The sequence below is a fragment of the Eurosta solidaginis genome, chromosome 5, assembly GCF_040869045.1.
Source record: "Eurosta solidaginis isolate ZX-2024a chromosome 5, ASM4086904v1, whole genome shotgun sequence".
NCBI lineage: Eukaryota > Metazoa > Arthropoda > Insecta > Diptera > Tephritidae > Eurosta > Eurosta solidaginis.
In genome coordinates this window covers 119,702,144-119,720,077 of record NC_090323.1, presented here as the reverse complement: position 1 = coordinate 119,720,077, position 17,934 = coordinate 119,702,144, and the positions used below count along the sequence as shown (strand labels likewise).

At 39.4% G+C, this 17,934-nt stretch overlaps 3 protein-coding genes across 6 annotated transcripts in view; 1 reads left to right on the top strand and 2 right to left on the bottom strand.

The window, feature by feature from the left end:
- Positions 1–17,934, bottom strand: part of nxf2 (nuclear RNA export factor 2) — a 527,629-nt gene that overhangs the window by 3,081 nt on the left and 506,614 nt on the right. The window lies entirely within an intron of this gene.
- Positions 10,184–11,395, top strand: LOC137252850 (uncharacterized). The gene is made up of 4 exons (XM_067788942.1): positions 10,184–10,356; positions 10,417–10,539; positions 10,601–10,864; positions 10,970–11,395. Exons 1-4 carry the CDS (start codon positions 10,348–10,350, stop codon positions 11,393–11,395), a joined length of 822 nt encoding a protein of 273 aa, XP_067645043.1. The 5' UTR covers positions 10,184–10,347.
- On the bottom strand, positions 12,439–14,196 carry LOC137252158 (putative nuclease HARBI1). 2 transcript variants are annotated; one of them, XM_067787496.1, is made up of 3 exons: positions 13,958–14,196; positions 13,530–13,903; positions 12,439–13,473 (listed from the first exon to the last, which is right to left on the bottom strand). In XM_067787496.1, exons 1-3 carry the CDS (start codon positions 14,052–14,054, stop codon positions 12,703–12,705), a joined length of 1,242 nt encoding a protein of 413 aa, XP_067643597.1. In that variant the 5' UTR covers positions 14,055–14,196; the 3' UTR covers positions 12,439–12,702. The 2 variants fall into 2 exon arrangements, with proteins under 2 accessions (XP_067643597.1, XP_067643596.1); XM_067787495.1 differs by having other exon boundaries at positions 13,530–14,196.

Here is a 17,934-nt window from a genome sequence, read left to right as displayed (position 1 = left end):
CGATATATGTTTACTAAACTTAGTCACTTTATCTTGGTATAAAAAATGGCCGAAATCCGACTATAACCACGCCACTTTTTCAATATCGAAAATTACGAAAAATGAAAAAAAAAAAATGCCATAATTCTATACCAAATACGAAAAAAGGGATGAAACATGGTAATTTGATTGGTTTATTGACGCTAAATATAACTTTAGAAAAAACTTTGTAAAATGGGTGTGACACCTAACATATTAAGTAGAAGAAAATGAAAAAGTTCTGCAGGGCGAAATCAAAAGCCCTTGGAATCTTGGCAGGAATACTGTTCGTGGTATTACATATATAAATAAATTAGAGGTATCTGACAGATGATGTTCTGGGTCACCCTGGTCCACATTTTGGTCGATATCTTGAAACCCCCTTCACATATACAACTAAGGGCCACTCCCTTTTACAACCCTCATTAATACCTTTAATTTGATACCCATATCGTACACATACATTATAGAGTCACCCCTGGTCCACCTTTATGGCGTTATCTCGAAAAGGCGTCTACCTATAGAACTAATGTCCTCTCCCTTTTAACACCTTTCATTTGATACCCATATCGTACAAACGTATTCTAGAGTCATGATGAGCAACAACAATACTAAAATAAAAAACCAAACACAGGAGAATGAAATGGCGTTCAATCCATTCGTAGGAAGGAAGCTAGGTCGCTCTCCAGAAGGGCGTGGCCCATCGGCTGGGGGCCTTAACAATTCGTCGCAAGTGGTAACGAAACCCAAAGGAGCGGAGGCCGAAAGCAAGGAAGGAGCGTTGTCGCCGGGTGCTACACCGAAGCTTTGCAAAAAGAACTCCGACAGCAAGGCTCTAACGGGCACATCATTATTAAGTGAGCTAATTAAGCAGGCGTCAGCTGCGTTAAATCAGCAAAACCCCTATGCAGAAAAAAAGATGACCAAGCTAGGCAAGGCGATTGAGGACTTGATACAGTTCTTCATAGGGCGTAATAATATACACGCGGAAATCAAGCGATTGACCTCCGTAATAAAAGTTCTGTACACCGAGTCGGCCCTAGAGGTAAAGAATTTAGAACATAAATTGCTTGCAAGCGAATGTGCCAAGGATAGAAGTCCATCACCCCCAGGAAAGCGACCGAGGAATAATTCGTACTCGACGAAGGAGAACAACGTGGTAAAACCTACTACTACACTAAAATACGTCTTGCCAGGGCACGTGGGTGGTCACAAACGACGGCAAGAAACGCAAGAGAAGACGGAGCGGAAAGAGGAAACTGCAGCCCAAAATACGGGAGAGTGGCAGTTAGCTAAAAAGAAGAGCAAGAAAAAGGCACTTAGGGCTAGGCCGGGTGCAATCATCATTTCCAAGGCGGGGGATGCGATATACGCCGACATATTGCGTAAAGTGTGAAGATGCGATGAATTAAAATCCCTGGGTAATGACGTCAAAACTATTAGAAGAACGGCGAAAGGAGAGCTGTTGCTAGAGCTGAAAAAATCGCAAGATGGGAAAACAAGCGCGTACCAAGCAGAAATTCAAGCGGTACTAAAGGACTCGGCTAAAGTTATAACAAAATCCCAAATGGTCACACTACAGTGCAGAGATCTCGACGAGATTATTACGCCCGAGGAGATTTGCAACGCCCTCCACCAGCAATGCAACATCAAACTTCCAGATGTAGCTGCCATAAAAAGCATACGCACAGGGTGCAGTGGCACGAAGTCGGCACTTATAAGCCTTACAGCGGATGATGCCAAGGCGGTTCTTAATACGCAAAGAATCCGGGTAGGATGGGTTTCCTGCCGAATTAGAGAGCTCAAGCAAGAGAAACGCTGTTATAGGTGCTGGGTCTACGGGCATATAGCTCAGATATGTAAGGAGACTGTAGATAGGTCTAGCCTATGCAGGAAATGCGGCCAGGAAGGTCATAAGGCTGCAAGTTGCGAAAACGCACCGAAATGCGCGGTATGTGGGGGACAACATTCAGCAGGCAGTTTTAAATGCCCACAACGAGAGGGCAGCAAAATGACTGTCTCATGAGGGTATTGCAGCTCAATTTAAACCATGCGAGGCAGCCCAAGAGCTATTATCCCAAACAGTCCATGAAAGAGGATATGACATAGTGGTACTCTCTGAACAATACAAAAATGGCCAGGAGCAGGGTTGGCTCTCAGATTCAGCAGGGAAAGCCTCAATTTGGGCCCCAGGGAAATTTCTCCCACAGGAAATTATGACGCCAACGATAGCAAGATTCACGTGGGCAAAAATCAACGGTATATACGTCTTCAGTTGCTATGCCCCTCCGAGCATGACCATCGCCGAGTTCGAAGATATGATATACGGGATCACCATTGAAGAACGAGGTAAACACCCGGTCTTAGTGTGTGGAGACTTCAATGCATGGTCATCTGTGTGGGGAAGTAGACGTACCAACGAAAGAGGGAGAGTTCTTCTCGAAAGACTTACTTCTTTGAGGCTAGAACTCCTAAATGAACCAGGGATATATACCTTCGATACAGGCACCAGACGATCCATTATAGATCTCACCTTCGCTACCAGCGAAATAGCAAGACGAGCAAAATGGTCCATAAGCAACGTCTACACACACAGCGACCATAAAGCTATTAGCGTAGAGCTGCTCGAAACTCCACGAACGGTAGCAGCAAGACATCGACAAAGTAGGAAATGGAAACAGCACCTTTTCGACCTACAAATATTTGACATTATCTGGAAAGACGCCATAGTACGAGAATCGCATGCGGAAGACTAGTCGGTTCAAATCACTAAGTTGCTATGTATGGCATGTGATGCTGCCATGCCCAGAAGTCGCGGAAAAGCACAGCGCACTCCGGTATATTGGTGGAATGACGAAATTGCGGAAGAGCGTACAAAATGTCACAAAGCACGAAGAATAGCGCAGAGGGCACGCTCATCACCGCGATATGCGGAGCTACACAGCACCTATGTCGCACGAAGAAAGGCACTTAAAAATGCCATAAAAAAGAGTAAGAAGTTATGCTTTAGGGAACTGCTGGATAATGTCAACCTAGATCCTTGGGCATCAGCCTACAGAACTGTGATGGCGAAAGTTAAAGGACCGATATCACAGCAACCTACGTGCCCGATACTGATGAATATCATTGTTGAAACACTTTTGCCGGCGCAAGATCGCTGGACTTATCCAAGCGAGGATATAGAAAGTACGGAAATTCCGCAAATTACAGAGCAAGAATTGCTGGACGCTGCAAAAAGAGTTGCTGATAACAAATCCCCAGGACCCGATGAAGTACCAAACATAGCCCTTAAAGCCGCGATCACAACTAGGGCTACATTATTTACTGACCTTTTTAATGCCTGTATGCAAGAAGGCGTGTTCCCTCGCCCGTGGAAACGACAAAGACTTGTCCTATTCCTGAAACGTGGTAAACAGCCGGACCAACCATCCTCATATAGGCCACTTTGTATGCTGGATTCCCTAGGGAAGATTTTCGAGCGTATAATTAGTGAGCGCCTACAGCTGACTCTAGAAAGACCAGGTGGCTTATCGAATAGTCAATATGGATTTCGCAAATCAAGATCCACCGTAGATGCAATACAAACAGTCGTCAATATAGCTAGAGAAGCTATCTCTGGAGGCCAAAATTAAAGGAAGTTCTGTGCACTGATTATGTTGGACATCAAGAATGCTTTTAACACTGCGAACTGGATGCAGATAATGGCAGCGCTGCAAAGCTTCGGCATTCCAGCTTACTTACGCAGAATAATAGTTAGCTATCTTAAAGACAGAGTACTTCTTTTTGACACGGATCACGGAGCAAAAGAGTACAAAATCACAAGAGGCGTCCCACAGGGATCTGTTCTCGGTCCAACGCTTTGGAATGTAATGTATGACGGGGTGCTAAAGATTGATCTACCAGAAAACACGACAATTATGGGATATGCTGATGATATTGCAGTGGTAGTAGTGGCCAAGAAACTGGACCTGCTTCAAGCATTATGTAATGACGCCGTAGCAAGAATAAAGGAATGGCTGACCAATACGGGACTGGAGTTGGCTAGCCAAAAGACGGAAGTGATATTAGTAAGCTCCAAACGGTCGGCGAACGAGCTAGTCTTAACTGTCGGGGATCACCGAATCACCTCAAAGGATTCCTTAAAATACTTAGGAGTGCACATTGACTCTAAGTTAACTTTCAAAGAGCACTTCAGAGCGGTGGGGGAGAAAATTACCAAAGTTAATGGATCACTCATGCGAATAATGCCTAACATTGGTAGTCCGAGCGAAGCTACACGTCAGCTATTGTCCACAGTAACCAGCTCAATAATACTATACGCAGCACCAGTGTGGTATGGATCTAAACAGACACATCAAAAATATATATTAGCAGCGTACCGACTTGCTTCTTTAAGAATAGCAAGTGCTTATCGGACGGTGTCCGACGACGCGATCCTAGTTCTAACCCGGAAAATCCCAGTGGACTTACTGGAAAGCGAAATGGCCGATCTGTATAACACTAATATCGAGCGACCGTCTGAAGAAGACAAGAAAAGAGCAAGGACACAAACAATAGCTAAGTGGCAAGAACGGTGGGAGGCCTCGAGTAAAGGGCGTTGGACTTTCACACTAGTTTGGAACGTAGCTCAATGGAATGAGCGGAAGCACGGCGAACCGAACTACCATCTCACGCAGATAATGAGTGGACATGGCGGTTTCAAAGAGTATTTATGGAAGCGTAGGATAGAGGAAGATCCTCATTGCCCAATGTGTACCACGGAGTTAGAAAACGGAGAACACGTCATGTTCCACTGCCCCCGTTTCCACGAAGAAAGACTCACCTTGCATGGAGTCTTTGGGGAGGAACCTACCACGAGAAATTTAGTATCACATATGTGCAACAGGAAAGAGTGCTGGACTGCAGTGAGCAAAATGGCATTTATAGTAATGACACGACTGATGGATGCTGAGAGGGAGCGCAGAGAAATGCGCATGCGAAGCAGTGGCGATTAAATGAACACTCAGAGCAAATAGCGGGAACCTGGACGCAGGGACAACAGTAGGCTCTTAAAAAATGAGAAATATGGAACGCCACCCTGAAGTAATGCGAAAGTGGTGCCGGGGTGGGCGACGGTTCCAGAACGGGGCTGTTTTTTAGTCTACGGACGCACGGTTGCTGCGACGGCAGCAATTATAACAAAAAAAAAAAGAGTCACCCCTGGTCCACCTTTATGGCGATATCTCGGAAAGGCGTCCACCTATAGAACTAAGGCCCAATACCTTTTAAAATACTCATTAACACCTTTCATTTGATACCCATATTGTACAAACGCATTCTAGAGTCACCCCTGGTCCACCTTTATGGCGACATCTCGAAAAGGCGTCCACCTATAGAACTAAGGCCCATTCCCTTTTAAAATACTCATTAACGCCTTTCGTTTGATACCCATATTGTACAAACGCATTCTAGAGTCACCCCTAGTCCACCTTTATGGCGATATCTCGAAAAGAAGTCCACCTATAGAACTAAGGCCCACTCCCTTTTAAAATACTCATTAACACCTTTCATTTGATACCCATATCGTACAAACACATTCTAGAGACACCCCTGGTCCATCTTTATGGCGATATTTAGGAAAGGCGTCCACCTATAGAACTAAGGTCCACTCCCTTTTAAAATACTCATTTACACCTTTCATTTGATACCCATATCGTACAAACACATTCTAGAGACACCCCTGATCCACCTTTATGGCGATATTTAGGAAAGGCGTCCACATATAGAACTAAGGCCCACTCCCTTTTAAAATACTGATTTACACCTTTCATTTGATACCCATATCGTACAAACACATTCTAGGGACACCCCTGGTCCACCTTTATGGCGATACCTCGCATAGGCGTCCACCTATAGGACTAAGAATCACTCCCTTTTAAAATACTCATGACCACCTTTCATTTGATACCTATATCGTACAAACACATTCTAGAGTCACCCCTGGCCCGCCTTTATGACGATATCCCGAAATGGCGTCCACCTATAGAACTATGGCCCACTCCCCTTTAAAATACTCTTTAATATCTTCCATTTAATACCCATGTCATACAAACACATTCCAGGGTGCCCTAGGTTAATTTTCCTACATGGTGATTTTCCCTTATTTTGTCTCCAAAGCTTCCAGCTGAGTATGTAATGTTCGGTTACACCCGAACTTAGCCTTCCTTACTTGTTTTTCTATTGTTTTTACTTAATACAAGTATTTTTATTAAATCAATCAGACTTTTGCACTAACATGCACATTTATATATATACTTTAATTATGACTTTACAAAGCCATCCTGTCAATCAGTGGTGCCGACAAAAAAAAACTGAGTGGAACACCTTTTCGCGTAGGCGACATTCGGCCGGGCTTATATAAGATAACCCTTACCTGATCGAACACCGTCTTCGCGAAACGCAGTAGGTAAGTAGAACACCTTTCGGCGTAGGCGGCCTTGGGCCGCGCTTATATAAAATAATCCTTTGCCGATCTAACATCGGCTTCGCGAGCCACAGTACTTCCGAGTAAAACACCTTTCCATGTAGGCGGCCTTCGACCGCGCTTACAAGAAATAACCCTTAGCCGATCCAACACCGGCTTCGCGAACCACAGTGTTTTTGGACAGAACACTTTTCCTCTAAAGCATCGAATTTTTGCAGTGAGGACGAATTGACTGCACCATCAAATAATAATAGGTATTATTATAATAATATGTATAATATAATAAGGTTTTGTGGGCTAAGGGTTATTTTTTATAAGGCCGCCTACGCGGAAAGGTGTTCTACTCAGAAATACTGTGGTTCGCGAACCCGGTGTTGGATCGGCTAAGGGTTCTTTTTTATAAGCGCGGCCATAGGCCGCCTACACGCAAAGGTGTTCCACTCAGAATTTTTTTTGTCGGTACCACTGATTGGCAGGATGGCTTTGTAAAGTCATAATAAAATATATATATAAATGTTCATGTTAGTACAAAAGCCTGATTGATTTAACTTAAATACCTATATATATATAGGAAAAACAATAGAAAAATAAAATGTTAAATATACAAAAATGCAATTTAAGTGTATCGTTGCCAAACTATATGGCATGTCCATATATATGTATGTGGATAAAAGTATTAAAATATTTCCAATTGTAAGTAAAAGTGGCATAGAAGTTTGTATTATTTGCAAACAACAAACAACTTTTAAACTATAAGGTTGCGCACTTTAAAATATATATTTGTGATCGGGAGAACTCCCTCTTTCATTTGATATCAACTTCCACCCCATACTAGGGGGGTGATTAACTAAATCGCTGCCAAAATATTAATTAATGGATGCTCAGTTATTTTGCCTTTACGATCAGCATAAAAACTCGCACAAAAAATATATTGAAGAATTAAATCTCCTTAGTGCACCAACATTAGAATATACATACAAACATACCAAAAATAGAACTTTTGTTTAAGAATTTCAACGAAATGTTTAAAATGTATTACCGAAAGAGCATTCTTCACCATTTATGTTGCATTAACTTGGCAACACGCATAAATATGTACATACATACGTCTGTCAAGCTGATATGAAATGAAAATACCGTGGCGAATATTAGCACTCTGATACATTTACTATGCTGCTAGTAAATAAATGCCCAACGTTAAAGCAAGCACTCACACATACATGTAAACATAAAAGCATGCAGCCACACACACATGTAAACAGGGAAGCTAAGAGCGAAGAGAATATTTCACATGCACATCATCACATGTAATCATCACCTAAGAGCAGAAGTTATTACTCACACATATACACGCATATAACTAGAAGAAAAACGTGAATATCACAAACAGAAATGAGAGATAAATAAGCAGCTGTTCGAGAAGGCTGTTCGAGAGACGTATAGACTCTAGGAGAAATAGGTGAACGAGGCAACTGGGAGTATAAAAGCAGAGCGAGCTGAGGAATATTGAATAAGTTTGATTTTAACACGGTATTAGTGAAGTAAGCGGGTATTGTAATTGTCAAGTACTACTACCAAAGTAGTGTAATTAAAGAACATTTTGCTATACTGAGTACTTGAGTTATTTATTCGACAGTTCAGAGATTCGAGCGTTGGCAGAAGCCGAAAAGTAATCAAGAGTTTTCTAAAATTCTGTGTCAGAAGAGGAATTATTGAATAAAGTCGACAACGAAGACTTGGTAAAGTTAAGTAGATTAATGAAACAGCAACTCAAAAAGGAGTTGGAAGCCCCAGGTTGAATACTACTGGCAATAAATCCGAGCTACAGTCGCGACAACGTTTAATGTTTAAAATTTTTACCGAAAGAGTATTTTTCAAGAGATGTATGCATTCTTCACCATTTATGTTGCATTAACTTGGCAACACGCATAAATATGTACATACATACGTCTGTCAAGCTGATATGAAATGAAAATACTGTGGCGAATATTAGCATTCTGATACATTCACTATGCTGCTAGTAAATAAATGCCCAACGTTAAAGCAAGCACTCACACATACATGTAAACATAAAAGTAAGCAGCCAAACATATATGTAAACAGGGAAGCTAAGAGCGAAGAGAATATTTCACATGCACATCATCACATGTAATCATCACCTAAGAGCAGAAGTTATTACTCACACATATACACGCATATAACTAGAAGAAAAACGTGAATATCAGAAACAGAAATGAGAGATAAATAAGCAGCTGTTCGAGAAGGCTGTTCGAGAGACGTCTAGACTCTAGGAGAAATCGGTGAACGAGGCAACTGAGAGTATAAAAGCAGAGCGAGCTGGGGAATATTGAATAAGTGTGATTTTAACACGGTATTAGTGAAGTAAGCGGTTATTGTAATTGTCAAGTACTACTACCAAAGTAGCGTAATTAAAGAACATTTTGCTATACTGAGTACTTGAGTTTTTTATTCGACAGTTCAAAGATTCGAGCGTTAGCAGAAGCCGAAAAGTAATGAAGAGTTTTCTAAAATTATTGAATAAATTCGACAACAAAGACTTGGTAAAGTTAAGTGGATTAATGAAACAGCAGCTCGAAAAGGAGCTGGAACCCCAGGATTGAATACTACTGGCAATAAATCAGAGCTACAGTCACGACTACGGGAACCTGTGTACTCGAAAGGAATCGACATTAATGAGCACACTTTTCATTCTGATGTGGAAGAGTCAGCGACTAAAATGTAGGAGAAGATGGAGACTCCGAATCTATTGCCAAGTTTGGACACTAGTTAAACTGTGCGGGGTGTTATATAACTCACCTGCTGTAGGAGCCCTCCTGCTGCAAATACGGTGATTGCGATGATGTGGTGGCGAGGTGGTTGAATGAGATGGCGCGGACAATAAATCTGGCAGATGCTCCTTGGTTCGGGGATGTTCTGCAAAACTTTCCTTCAACTGTTTTCTCCTGCAATCTACCAATTTACAATTCGTTCGCAAATCTCTATTCGCAATGAATTAGAACCAACCAAAATTTAGTTACTGAATATCGCTTATTCAATGTACCGCATTTAAAAACACAATCTTTGCTAGTTATTCATACATTTTTGTAATTCTTATAATATTCACAGGACTTTTGCAGCGGATACAAATGTACGAATTGATTTAATACAGATTTTATTTAACTAAGAACTTGAAGTATGCTTCTTTGCATATGCTGAAATACACGGAATTTTCTTCTCAGTTTCAATACGTTACACCTTGCGTACAATAAAAATAAGGGTTTATCTCCATATTGGCAAATATTTATGTTATAATGTAATTCTTGTTTTGCTTTCCCAACTTTTGGAATAGGCTGGTTATAAATGCTAATAATTACATATCATTTTACTCCGACTGGTCTTTAAAAGCATTGACTTCATGTACATGTAATTTTCATTCGCGTAGAATATTTATCTTGCCCAGAAGATTTTCATCGACCACCAAATTGACCGACTCACAACTGTTACACTAAGTATGATTATCCTTTTTATACGGAGCGGAAGTCTCGAATATAATTATTGAGCAGAAATATGAAAAAAGCGCAATTTCCAAATTTATGTCCAGCGGGAAAACCGATGTGGATCTTTCTACAGATGACAATAGGGGGACTCATGTAACCGTATAAATGCTTTATAAAGTGTGTAAACGTATAAATTTATCTAGTTTACGCACGAGCTGTCAAATTTTGTATGAAAAATCATTTACACGATTTGTATAAATTTACGCGCACATTTTACCGTGTAAACGTGATAAACTCAAAGGAATGCAACCTTGCAGACATAACAGCTGATAAAAACTATTTGCGTTTGCTAAAAAGTTAATTCAAGCAATGGAGGAGGTAAAATAAACAATTCTTTTGTAATTTTTCCATTTTTATATATAATCTATTGTATTTCAGAACACAAAACAAAAATCCAAACGAAGAAGAGTAAATCCATCACACCGATGGACAGAATCAGAAAATATGGATTTAATTGAAGCAGTTGCTGACGCAACTAGAGGCCGGCCGGAGTCTTTTGAGGTATGTATACAATTGTTTTGAGTGCATTAATTGCTGATAACTAAAAGTAATCTGTTTAAAGTTTAACATATGCGGTAGTCGACTTAACCTGCCCAATATTGCTGCCACCAGCTCGACTAACTTTCAATTTAGCTGCAATATTTACCAGCCTTGGCCAGGAGCAATGTGTCGCATATTTCTTTACATATTTATATGTGATTGTTTATTGCGTATTTTATGCCAACTTGCACTGACCCAGCGTTGCTGTTACATGTTTCAACTAAATATCGCCGTTCAGGCTGGGACAGTCTGTTGTATACATATGTACATGTGCATAATTGTGGCCGTATGTATGTACGTTGATTTTGTGATTCTTTTACTAGGATTCTATGGTCTACCTACTTTGGCAAAATGATGTAAATACTTATATTCAAATATTTTACTATTTCAGAAGCCGACAGCCGAACGCTTCTACACAAGAATAAAATCAATGGCAAGCAGTCTAGGACAAATAGAATGGATGTCATTAAAATGCAAAATGAGATACCTCAAGGCATCGTACGTGTCTGCTCTCGATTGGAAGAACAATACGGGGTCTGGTTTGTTGGCCAGTGGTGACGAGTCTAGTGTGACAGCATACATACAAAAAATATGCCCAAATTTCGATATGCTTGCTGATATATTTGGGCAGCGCAAAAATGTAAGCCCGCCGTTTATTTTCGACAGCCAAATTGATACGCAAATGACAATCGACCATTCCTACTTAATTTCCTATGTCACAGACACAGAACCAGAACAGGACTACGTCTTTGAGCCTGTCCCAGAAGCCAAACTAGTACTCCTGAGCCTCTTTGTCTTCAAAGTAGTGTTGATTTAACGCAACACAAGCAGAACAGAATGTGTAATGCAAAACCGGTCAATACACAACATAGCACTTTTGAGCATAAATTGCCACAAACCAGAACGTTATCACCGATTCAACAACGAAAAAACAAACGGAAAAAAATGCCTACTACTAACACCTTTAACGACCTTCTTCTTATTCAAGAAAAAAAACTGGAGTTAGAAGTTCAAAAACTAGAGCTTGAGAGGGAAAGGGAAAAAAATAAAGTACAACTAAAAGAGCTTGAATTAAAAAATCAAATTGAATTAAGAAAGATGGAACTTGAAATACAAAAAGAAGAGTAATTACAAATTGAAAAGTTAAAATTAGAAAGTCAGGAAAGATTGAAGAAGTATGAAATTGATTGTAAGCTTAAGTAGTTTCATTCTTGTATTTTAACCAAGCAGACGGACACACTGCTTATTGTCATAGTGGAGCCCATCGAGACAAAGTTTAGCTATGATACTATGATGGCATAGTTGGGAACAATGCATTAGATTTAAATTTCCACTACCACTAAATTTTTTCATGGTAATGAAAACAATTTGGACTACTACTTAATTTTTTAATGGTAAAAAATTTAATGCTGGTAGAGAACGTTACACTAAAATTATAATGGTAGTGGAAAATTTAATTTAAATCAAAAAATTTAGTGGTAGTAGAAATTAAAACCTAATGAATAAAAGTAATTTTCTGGCAGCTAGATTCACGACTATTAATTTACCTGCTTTGTTGAACAAAAAATATGTGAGTACAATGATTTTGTTTGTTTTTTTAGGGTAATATAAATTTTTAGAAAATGAATTACTTAATTATATTTAATCAGATATTAATGGCAACAACTCTGCCTATATCAGCACTTTTTAAAGAAACTAAAAATTTCAGTGCAATCGTATTTTTGTTTAATGAAATTTCACATTTTCAGTTCTTTAATTTAAAATTTTTTATTATAAAATAAAAGCGAATTCAAATGCAATGAATTTTAAAAATTAATAAATATGAATAATTACAAAATGAATTGTGGAGTTTTCCAAACATATAGCAAAAATTAATGTGTGTGTGTGATTTTGTAGAGAGAGTGAGGGGAATAGAAATAAAAATTAGAACAGGAATAGGAATAAGGATAGGATAAGAAACAGAGGCAGTGGAAAAGACGGAGAAAAATTGGTGGGAGGATGAAAATTGGGGAGATGAAGAGGAAGAAGAACAAGAGAGTAAGTGGAAGGAATAAAAAGGAAGAAGAGAGGTTGGTATGGTTATAGGTGTAGAGAGAGGGATAAGGATAGAAATGTGTAGTTCTGTTAATGTGATGCGTGCATAAAAGTTAGAATAGCACGCCGTTTTGCTTCACCCTCGCTGCTAGACCAATTTGGTGTTTCAGGCCCCTCTTCATCCTCGCCACCAATATCACCCTCAGTTATGTCAGTTATGTCAATGTTATCGTCTTTTTGCTGTATGACAATGTTGTGTAGAATTGCACATACTAGTATCCACCTACAAGCAAATTTAACCGACTCATCATTTCGTATCGTAACTCTGAGCTCTTTTAAACTGTTAAAGCGCTCCTTCAATATACCATAACAATGCTCAATTCTTATTCGATATTGGCTAAATTGGCGGTTAAATGCATTTCGCTCATGCGAAGTCATTTCTGTAGAGGTGGATCTGTAGGGGGTTATAACAGTACTTGTTAATTTATAAGCACTGTCGCCTGCCAGCCATTGTGCACCTGTAAACAAGCTTGAAGCTTGGGTCACTAAACTACAATTGTTGTATATTCTGGCATCGTGGACGCTTCCAGGGAAGCCGAGCACCAAATGACGGATTCGTAGCTTATAGTCGCACACAGCCTGCGCTTTCAATGAATACACATGCTTCCTAGAAAAGTAAGCTTCCGGATCGTCAAGCGGTTTCTCGGCTAACTTTATTTCAGTGCCATCAACATAGCCAATACAGTGGGGCAACTCGTCAAAAGTTTCAGCTACTAAACTTTGACGCTCAGCACTGTCTGGCCAGTACACAAACTGCTGTCTCACCTTCAAAATGGCTTGAAATATTCTGTTCGTCATGTTCTGTATAAAGATTTGGTATTAATTATTATTTTTCAAAAAAAAATTTTAAGTTCTACCTGTATTGCTCCGCCATCGCTAACACCAAACAAACTCGCAATTTTGCTTATCGTGGCACCCTCTCCACTTGAGCCCAGGCGATATAAAACAACTAAAAGTTGCGTTTCTAGCGAGAACTGCTTGCAAGAGCGCGGACCGTTGAATATTTCGTCGTCCTTGATCAAGTCATACAACACTTGGAACGTTGAGCGGCTAACTCGAGCAATTGTTCGAAACCTTCTTTCATCTAAGTCCGGCCATACGTCTTGCAAAAACTGGTGAGATTTAGGGACGGAATGGTGAACAAAGTCACACCCATACCTTATCTCAGTGAACGCTACCATAGCAAACGTGAAATCCTCCCAAATTTCGTCCTCTTTCCTTTTTTTATTCTCTGCAATGAAAATGGTTTTTACACAAGCCATCTGGCCAAAAGCACAAATATTACCGTCATTTTCATCAGAAATCTCCAACATCAGCAAGTCATTTACAAGAATATCTTTGTAGAGACGTTTTAGTTTTAATTTTTCACTTAATCTTGGCATTTTTTAATTAATAATAATAATGAAAATTTTTTTTGACAGTAAAACAGCTGATCGACAATTCAGTTTATCAAGAGTATTACTAGGTGCGTTCATATAACAGCGTGTGTAAATGCATATAATTTTACACCTTATAAGTTTATAAGCTATCATGAGTCCCCCTAATAAAAATGTCGGTAGGTTGGCGCGGTTATCGCGAATTGTGTTTTAAAATAAGTTGGCGAAAGCCTCTCGATGAGTGTTAACAATACTGACGCGAGTATTCTAATTATTAATAATGTATACGAAAACTCGAATGATTATCACAATTTTATCAAATTGTATTACGCAGAAAGCAAACGATGATGGTTTTCCGAAAATGTAAAATTTAGCAATGACTAAAAAGGTGGTGGTTTATTGGCAGGTTGGCGATCATGCCATATCGCCATCCTGCATTTGCGGCAAATTAAGTTTGGTGGATTTTGCGCGAGGGAGGCTGCCACACGTCGATGAGGAGACCCAATAGGGAATTTAAGGGTAAATACAATTATTTGATTTTATGGGTAATTCAATATAATACAATTCCATATAATAAAATACAGTACAAGATACGGAATATATAAGTTACTTTCGCTCTTCAACTTAAATAAAACGAAAGAGGGTTTTTTATGTTTACTTTATTTTTAATCACCGAATACAATCTCGATTAGAGCCTGGCAAAAGACTAAACGTAAATAACAGAATCAAACTATTTTATCCAAAGCGGTGGCGAAGGCAGCAGCGGTCGCAGTTGATATTGTTGTTGCATTTGTCGCATTCGCCGTTGTTTATCATTCATTTCAAAGCATTGTTGTTGTTTACTACTTTACTTCAATATTGTCACGCGCACCTTCACAGACATAGCGTCAGCGTTTTTGGTGTGAACGGATGTTCACATTAAATGCATTAGTAGGTTTCATATTCGGCAATTCATATGGGAAGATATTGTTTCCCATAAATTTGCTTAGCAGGTGTTAACTACCTTCACAGACATAGCGTCAGCGTTTTTGTTGTGAACGGATGTTCACATTAAATGCATTAGTAGGTTTTCATATTCGGCAATTCATATGGGAAGATATTGTTTCCCATAAATCTGCTTAGCAGGTGTTAACTACTCCCCCCGTAAAAACGGAGCTTTCCTCAGCTTCTTTTATAACTCTTTTTACTGCTGCTGCACTTTTGCGTTGCTGATAAGATTTCCAAATTGTAACTATTGCGATAAAAGTTACAGCGATGATTATTAGGAGGAATAATGACATTGAAAATTGTTTTGAGTGTGTGTGTGTAATTTCCCGTAGGGATGCAATCTGGTCTAGATTTTCCAAGTTTCCACGATGAAGGTAAGGTAAGGATAACAGGGGAACAAGCTCGGTCATATTCAGTATTTCAGCTGGTGCAGCTCTCGGATAGGAGCGCACAGTTCTCTTCCAATTTGTGTAGCTGACGTTGTTAATGCTGGCGTTATTTTTGAAGGATACAAGGAAGGTACCTTTAATTTTTACTTGAGGAAAACTGTCTTCGCGTACTTCAACCGTTTGATCGTTGATGACCACCAATCCATCGTCAATTTCTTCCAGAGGAGCCATATGGTCAGCTGGTATCGACTTGCATGCAGCTGGTTGACGGCTCAACATATTCAGTAAGCAAGTGTTCCTTGTGTTTGTAATTCGACAGATAGTTTTTGATGTTGTTTCTTTACAGTTATTAAGTTGATGATACTCGCTACTACACTCCGCCACTATGCTTGCTTCTAACATTATTGCTTTCCTATTATGAATAACTGGCCTGATTACAAGTTTGGTGCATATTTGACTTATAATAGGATACCTGATTATAAAATACATATTTTCTTCATTTTGCAAAATTTTGAGTGCTGAAGCCGTTAACAGATCGCTTACAGTAATGTTATTAGAATGCTCTTTGGCAATAAGCTTATTAGTTTCTTTATTATTTAAAAAAATAGGATTTATCATTTGTAGTTTACCTAAAGCCACTGAATAAATAATTGTCTCAAGCTCATCTATGATGTGTCTATTTCTGGATGACGCGACTTCAAAAAGGTGTTCAGTATTAATATCGTGTTTCTTTGTAGCATTAAGTAACCTGTTAACGGTGTCGGTCAATTGATTTATCCTTAGCTGTGTTTCGGTATTAATGAAGATCTGTCTGTTATTCGATTCGATTAAGGCTTCCTCCCGAGTAGATACCTGGTTGAAATCGTCAAAGTCCGGGGTACCTGCAATATATTTCAATGCAGTTCCCAGGAAGTTGATGCTTCTGGCATGGCGATGATGAATTCTTAGTGAATCCAGCAATCGCATAATTTGGTCTGCGTCTAGTTGTAATAATTTCTTTATGTGTGACTGTGGAAAGTAATTTAGTAAGTTTTGTGTGTCTTTTGAAACAGCTTCGTAATAAGTCAAATTTTGATGATGAATGAGGTAATCATACTTAGAAAATATTGCAACTTCTCCAGTCACAACCTCAATGTACGCAGCGCTCGTGTAGTTTAATATTTTACCTTCTGTACCAATGACCGCCACAATCAGACAGATCACCAACGGGCGCTGAAAAAAAAGGAGAAAAAGGTCATCTAAGAGTTGCTTTGTGAACCCTTCTGCCGTCGACCAGAACTGTTGTGCCTAAATCTTTAGTAACTGTTCCTTCCAAGTACAGCTTAGTAAACTTATTGCCTATCCTCTTGTTGGTTTTCACAAACACTTTGTCACCTGGATGGTAAGACTTAGTAAGGCTATGGTTCCTATTCTTTAGATCGTTATGCTGTTCTTAACTAACCTATCTCTTATATCGTCAAGAAATGCCTGCACATTGTGATGAATGATGTCAATTGGTCTTTGTTTTGTTACTGAATGAATAGTTCTATTGTACTTGTAAGCGGAGAGGAGAATAAGGTCATTTGTGTCGTTTAAGCCCTGGGTCAACTTAATGCAGCGGCCTATTTCTGTAAGCGTGCTGTGAAATCTTTCCACCTGGCCATTTGTAGTACTGTGGTGAGGTGGAATTGTGTAAATGGAAACATTGAAGTGGTCTTGCAATAGGGCTCTTATCGTACTTGAGTTCAAAGATTTTTCGTTGTCACAGATAAGATATTTTGTGTCCTTGAAGAAGTTCATAATTTTGATTATGGGTTCCTTTAAATCTACTATCGATCTTGTTGGAATTGACTGGACCACAGCGAATTTAGAAAATTTATCAATGCAAGTTAAAAAAAATTTTTTGTCGGTTGAATAAATATCCATGTGCAAAATTTCGCCGGGCCTACCTGGAATGGGAGTTTCGCCTATTCCAGGGTTAGGTGGGTGGCGTTGATATTTAGCTTCTCTGCATGTTTTGCATGAAGAAATTATATCCCTCAAGGTTTTTGAAATATTGGGAAAGTAGTAGTCTCTAAGAACCTGATTAATGTTTTCCTTCAGTGAGCGGTGAGCTCTGTTATGCTCAGACTGCAAAATCTCTAGCTGGTCGTCCTTGTTAAATATGTCGGTTACTTGAAGATTCGTGTAGACGAACTTGACCGCTGGAAAGCGCAAAAGTATTTGGTTCTGAATTTTCCCCAGCACAGGAAGTTCACACAGCAATGCGTTGACTCTATTAGGGTTTAGGCAATTCTTTATTAGGGTGGGTATTCTTTCGAGCTTATTGAAAATAATGCGATGCCTGATTTGAGTTTTGAACAGAATTTTCGTAGTTACGGATTCATTGTCCCCATTTTCAAGAATTATTTGGTTCCCGAAACAATTGATAGGATTCTTAGCTGTTTTAATCGTCATTGTTGAGGATTCCTCACTATGAACAGTTTCACCAGATCGGTCAGTGCTAAGAGCATTAATACGCTGTCTTGACA

Excerpts from the sequence above, each read along its gene's own strand:
- LOC137252850 (XM_067788942.1), top strand. Across the intron at positions 10,540-10,600 it reads GCCGGCCGGAGTCTTTTGAG|TTTAACATATGCGGTAGTCG; the intron begins GTATGTATACAA and ends ATCTGTTTAAAG. Across the intron at positions 10,865-10,969 it reads ACATGTGCATAATTGTGGCC|AAGCCGACAGCCGAACGCTT; the intron begins GTATGTATGTAC and ends TTACTATTTCAG.
- LOC137252158 (XM_067787495.1), bottom strand. The coding sequence starts at position 14,054 with ATGCCAAGATTAAGTGAAAAATTAAAACTAAAACGTCTCTACAAAGAT. Across the intron at positions 13,474-13,529 it reads GCGATGGCGGAGCAATACAG|AACATGACGAACAGAATATT; the intron begins GTAGAACTTAAA and ends ATCTTTATACAG.